Below are 6,289 nucleotides of genomic sequence, written 5' to 3' on the forward strand. Positions count from 1 at the left end.
ATATGAAAACGTCTTTTTATGTTTTTTTACGCCTATGCCTCGCCTAAGCTCCCCTAACCCATAACTTGGCCTCCACGTATCATTACGCATTACGTTTTTTAGAACACTGTGCGTATATGAGAGGACATGTTTAGAATTAATTTCAAAATAAATAATTTTACTGCATTTAATAGTTTAATTTTTTAGATGAAATAGTTAACCAATAACAAATTAAACTTGGAAAAATATTTAACATGTGGTGGAGATTCATGTTAAACTATTTATCTTTCTTTTAGGATTATTTTAATTAGTGGAAAGATTCTAGTTTCTTGAATTTGATTCCTAGAGGGGAATAGAGTTAGTGCGCCAATTTACAAGAATTATTCGATCTTTTTCGCTTTTGATTTGTGTATAAAAGCCCAAAACTTCTCATTTTTGTATGTCCCAGGCATTTACAATTGTGCATAGAAAAATTTGAGACTGAGAATGGGAGAGCAATCCATATGGGGGATTACAAGTATGGCCTTCAATAAGATGAAGCCCTATTTGGCCATGGTGTCTCTACAATTCGGCTATGCCGGAATGTACATTATCACAATGCTTTCCTTCAAGCGTGGGTTCAGTCACTGGATTCTAGTCGTGTACCGCCATGCAGTTGCCACGATGGTTTTTGCGCCTTTTGCATTTTTCCTCGAAAGGTTAGTACATCATTCATATACATGTGCATAAGTGCATGTATGCCACGCATGTTAGTTTTATTTCTCCTTATAATATAAATTCATTTTTCTCGCTGTGTGTGTGTGTGTAACAATGCTATTTGCATGTTAATTTGCAGGAAAATAAGGCCTAAGCTAACACTATCAGTCTTTTTGAAGATAATGCTGCTTGCTTTCCTGGAGTAATCTTCTTGATCATTTCACTTATTTACTACAATATATTGCTTTTCTGCGCCATCTTACAAGATTTTCATCTAATAGTATAGTTCAGTCGACCTTATCTGCATTAAATAAACCCGATTAGGCTGTATATGCCCAAAATTTGAACTTATCTATCATTTTTGTATTATCATCAGGCCTGTCCTGGATCAAAACTTGTATTATGTTGGAATGAAGTATACATCAGCAACTTTTACAGCAGCAACTGTCAACATTCTCCCAGGCATCACCTTCATAATGGCTGTTATTTTCAGGTATATCTTTACTTTCCCAGATTCATTAACAAAACTTTGTATTATACTAGTTTGACGGGGTTCAAAGGTGAAAAGAGAGTTAGATCGATGTGCACGGCATAACTTTCCCATTTTTTTTTTTGTGTATTTATTCTTAGTTGAGTTTGAGACGACATCAACCAAAATATACTAATTAAAAAATGGGAAAATTGTAGCAGCGGTTCCAAATCTTTTCAATTTTTGAAGACTTTACCATAACTTTCAATTTGTGTCAACAAAGATCCCTAACCTTTCAGAAATATGCACCTAAGGTCCAAATTAATGGAAACTCATCCATATGAACTTTAGCTGACCAATAAAATTGAACTTTGAACAATTTTGACTAATTTAAAAGGGTAAAAGTGTAACTTTGCTATTTAACTCTATAAAAAAATTAAAATAAATAATCAAAAAAAAAATAAAAATAAAAAAGGAAAAATACTATTCTTCTCACACCCTTAGCCTCCCAAATCCACTACCCAAGCAGCCTCTTCATTAGAATTTTTACTTCTCCAACACAAAGAATTTCCCACCTGAACCTTATTTCCCTCACAATACAAATACCCATCTTCAGATTTCGTGAAACAATGCTCGAGGTTCTGGGTTTGGAGCTCAACGAGGGATAGAATTGCTCGTATGCACAAAGAGGCGATTTTTGAAGTAGGCTTGAGTTTGAAGGTTGAAATGGGTTTTATGGGAAACCAAGTAAATGAGGATTTCGGGGATTTTATGGAAAGGATTGTTGGGGTTTGAGAGAGGAGGTTTATAGCCGCCATTGTTAGGAGAAAGTGAAGAAAATGCAACCGTTTACACAAAGAAAGATGATTTTTTGGTTTTTGTTTACGGTGGTGGCTGGAGATGGCCGAAAGTAGCAGATGGTCGGCAAGTTGTTTCTAGACTTTGGTTCTTTTTTTTTTTTTTGTAGGTGGGGGGAGGTAGGTGAGATGTGTAAGAAGATGATATTTAATTTTTATCTTTTCTCTCTTTTTATTTTGTTCTGTTTTATTTTATTTCTGGGTTTTCCATTATTTTATGTATATAATAGCAAAGTTATGATTTTATCCATTTTAATTTGATCAAAATTAGTCAAACTCCACTTTTGTTGGTTCAACTAACGGTCAAATGGACAACATTTGGATCCCAAGTGCATATTTCTGAAAGTTAAGAACATTCGTTGGCACAAATCGAAGGTTATGGTAAAATCTGCAAAAATTGAAAAGGTTTGGGATCATTGCTACAATTTCCCCTTAAAAAATTTAGAAGTGTCAAAATAGGCAGATCGACCCAAGCCAGGTTCATCTGTAAAAATTCCAAGCTGATAACCAGTCTAGACTTGGCCCCTGATGACATGTTGCCCATGTAGACATTTTTATCAAAAAAAAAAAAATAATAATAATAATAAATAAATAAATAATAATCATTTTTATTTTACTTTTACTAAAATCCTTTTGAAAAATGTGGGACCAAGCCTCTAAGACAAGCCATCTGGATCCAACCTACTCGTTTCGACACCTCAAGAAAATCATATTATCATTTCTTCAAAACTATTTATTGCCTCTATGTGGGTTTTATTTTCATTTGTAACTAAAAAGTTACTTTTAAAGGATCCACGATATTATACACATATCGACCACTCATTTCTCGAAAAATAAAAGAAACCCGAACATAAGCATATTAAAATTTTGTGCTTTTCTAAATAAATTTTAATCTGATCACATGTACTTCATATTTACAGGTTGGAGAAGGTTAACTTAAAACAGATACACAGTCTAGCAAAGGTCATTGGAACTGGAATAACACTCTTAGGTGCAATGCTCATGACATTCTACAAAGGCCCTGTAGTTGATATTCTTCCCCACTCACTCGGCAGAAGCCACCATGAAACCGCTAGCATCGTTGGCTCAACCGATCAACACTGGATCACTGGCACAATTATGTTGCTTTCTTGTATTGTGGGTTGGTCTGGTTTCTTTATAGTTCAAGTAAGTTCTATGTCCATCCAGATAGGATTAGACAAGATCATTACAAAATTATATCTAGTCCTATCTAATCGAGCTTAACAAATATGTCATTTACGTACACTCAAATTTATTGAAATTTTTTCTTTTAGTTTTAATTAAAGTTAAATATTGATATGGTTTGGATAGAATAAGACACTGAAGGAATATCCTGCAGAGCTCTCTCTTACATCATTAGTTTGTTTCATGGGAATGGTGGAAGGTGGAGTTGTGGCTATAATAATGGAACACCATACCAATGCCTGGGCAATTGGCTTTGACTCAAGACTTTTGGCTGCTGTATATTCTGTGAGTAAATTTCAATAATTAGGACGAAAAGCAATTTATATATTCTCTTAATGACATGTTTGGTATAGGATTATATATGATAACGCTGGACAATACACTATTTTGGCTTTATTCCCTTTTGCATAGTGTTGATCAATTACTGCAGCGACTAAAGAGGACGTAGTCTCAAATCAAAGGGAACATAAATCTTGTGTGATCTCGTTTGCATTTTCTTCTATGAATTTTTGTTCTTGGTGGCAGAATTAGAGTTTTTAATTCTCAACAAGCATTCAACTTTATCAAACACACGACAGGCGTATTGAGAATAAAACTTTGTAACACATTGAGAGAATAGAGCTAGACTAGGTGAAAAAAACCCTAAAACGGTCACGAAGTATGTACACTTTGCTCGGGAGCATTCCCTAACAAAGCATTGTATATTTTCAAGGAATGCGAACATTGAAACACTTTGTCTAATTAAGTCATAGTTTCATGTCAAGAATCATATCATAATATGTGACAAAATTTTATGTTGACTATCAACCTATCGTAATTCCTTCTTTATAAGATATTGTATCTAAATATATGTACTTCATTGCAGGGGATTATTTGCTCAGGAATTGCATATTATCTGCAAAGTGTTGTCAACAAGGCACGAGGTCCAGTGTTTGTGACTGCATTCAGTCCTCTAAGCATGATAATCACAGCTATTTTGGGAGCCATGGTTTTGGCTGAGCAAATTCACATTGGAAGGTAACTTTCGTGCTTGTAATTTTGTTGAACAAGCCAATTACTTTTATTATATGAAGTTTTTTCGACAGGTAAAATTTGTTTCAAAAACTTTATACAGCGGCTAGCAGTCGTTCATTGCCCTCGCCGTGTCCCGTGTTGCCCAATCCCATAAGGGTTGGGATTCCCCAGTTAGTCGGTGTTTGGGTTGGGTACGGGAAAAATAGTCCTGTCCCGAATCTTATTCTTTATTTCATTATATACAATATATTTATGTTTTTAAATTAAAATCTTTAAGTTAAAAAAAAAATAGTTAGCAAAAAATATGAATATTTTAATCTTGATCATGCCTCCTACCAAATGCAAAGGAGATGGTGACAAGGAGGGCTTCCTCGTCCCTGCCAGGCCCATCTCTTTTGCAATCCCCACTCGCGGAAACACACACCAAACAAGTTGTACCTAATGCACACTTCATCGGCATACATCGCACTTGTTAATTTAGCGTGAGAATTTTTATCAATTATGATCGTCGCTTATATTTCTTGATACATAATTGTTCGATTATTAGTAGTTAAAAATGTGTGTATATTTGTACTTGCAGCTTAATAGGAGCAATTATCATTGTATTTGGACTCTACTCAGTTGTATGGGGTAAGAGTAAAGAGAATTCAAACTCGGACGAATTAGTGTACGAGGAAAACAAATCCCATGATGAATTGCCAATGGTGTACAAGAAAACATCAAACATTCTTGACAATGCTGCAACTGATACCAATGTGAAACCAGATGTACGTGAGAAGAATTCCTTAAATCAAGAGCCATGATCATCCCGTCCCAACCTAGCCTAGCCCATGTTGTTTTTACATTTTGAGCCCATGTTGTATTTATACCCATAAAGGCAGAGTAATTATGTCATATATTACTGACATTTTAGCATTGTCAATTGGAAATCAAATGGGTTTTAGGGATTAAAGATCTTGGAGAAGTCATATATCAAGTATCAATACTAATGAAGCAAGTGAAATTTGACAGATAAATGTTACAAATCCACTGCGCAAACTACATACCGAAACTTGTGTTGTATCCTTGTGTGACCTTGGATATACATGTCTTTATACATTTTACTTTAATTGAAAGCGGTGTCTTGCAATTTGAATTGAAACTTGTTTTCGTGAGGATTGTGTCGCGGTTTGACGAAGATTTGGAAGTTTCCGCCATTGTAGATTATAACTATAATGAAAAATTTAGCTCCTATTTGTTTTGGATAAAAATTAAAATTTTCGTATATTTTGATAAAATTTGATGAAATATTTAGTTAAATGTTGATAAGGTATTGGATCTCATAAAAATTTGTGATTGAAAATGAATTTTAAAAAATAATAATAATGATTGAACAGGGTTAAAAACACGAAAAGTGTGGACAGAGTGAGTTGGCAGCATTTGGTTGGATTTATTTTTAGAAAATTTTCAAACCATTCATTCATGCTTCTCTTTAAGGATTAGGGGTCAAACATGGTCTTAACTCTTGAGGGTTTAGGAATGTCAAAGATGAAAAATGTTTTCGATTAATTTCAATTGTCAAACATCTTTGTCTTTAAAATGAGTATATATGGGATCATATTCAATCCCTGTTATATGAAAAATTTTGAAATTAGAAATTTAAATGGACCAAAATGTCCATAATTGAAGATAACAAATCACGTGATTTATAATACATTTTGTAACACTTATCAATTTTTTTTTAGCGTTTTTATTCTCCTAAAGTTCAATTATTATTTCATTTTCATCTAATTAACATTATTTTAAATCTTTTTCATTCACATGTCCTACGTAAATTAACGTGCAGTCTAGTGTTTCACATAATTTTCTTCCATTCGCATTATTTACTTTAAAATTTGTTAGGAATGCATGTCTAATTTTATTAGTTTGATGATTATGCACTTGTTTGATAAAGATTTTTAGAGAAGTAATTATTTGAAACTATCTTCTCTATGAATGTGTGATTAAAAATTAGGAAAGTTATGAGGAAATGGGAAAAATAATATTTGGGAAGATTGTATGATTGAAAACAAGTAGGGAAGAAAAATTA

The 6,289-nt window shown here is 33.4% G+C and overlaps 1 protein-coding gene across 1 annotated transcript; it reads left to right on the forward strand.

The window, feature by feature from the left end:
• Positions 1 to 440: 440 nt before the first annotated feature.
• On the forward strand, positions 441 to 5,330 carry LOC111380820 (WAT1-related protein At4g08300-like). The gene is made up of 7 exons (XM_023004475.1): positions 441 to 677; positions 815 to 877; positions 1,052 to 1,168; positions 2,922 to 3,168; positions 3,334 to 3,492; positions 4,073 to 4,224; positions 4,802 to 5,330. The coding sequence occupies exons 1-7, from the start codon at positions 466 to 468 to the stop codon at positions 5,022 to 5,024; spliced, it is 1,173 nt and encodes a 390-aa protein (XP_022860243.1). The 5' UTR covers positions 441 to 465; the 3' UTR covers positions 5,025 to 5,330.
• Positions 5,331 to 6,289: the final 959 nt, after the last annotated feature.

This window comes from Olea europaea, unplaced genomic scaffold, assembly GCF_002742605.1.
Source record: "Olea europaea var. sylvestris unplaced genomic scaffold, O_europaea_v1 scaffold221, whole genome shotgun sequence".
Lineage (NCBI taxonomy): Eukaryota > Viridiplantae > Streptophyta > Magnoliopsida > Lamiales > Oleaceae > Olea > Olea europaea.

Excerpts from the sequence above, each read along its gene's own strand:
- LOC111380820 (XM_023004475.1), top strand. The coding sequence starts at position 466 with ATGGGAGAGCAATCCATATGGGGGATTACAAGTATGGCCTTCAATAAG. Across the intron at positions 878-1,051 it reads ATGCTGCTTGCTTTCCTGGA|GCCTGTCCTGGATCAAAACT; the intron begins GTAATCTTCTTG and ends TATTATCATCAG. Across the intron at positions 3,169-3,333 it reads CTGGTTTCTTTATAGTTCAA|AATAAGACACTGAAGGAATA; the intron begins GTAAGTTCTATG and ends TGGTTTGGATAG.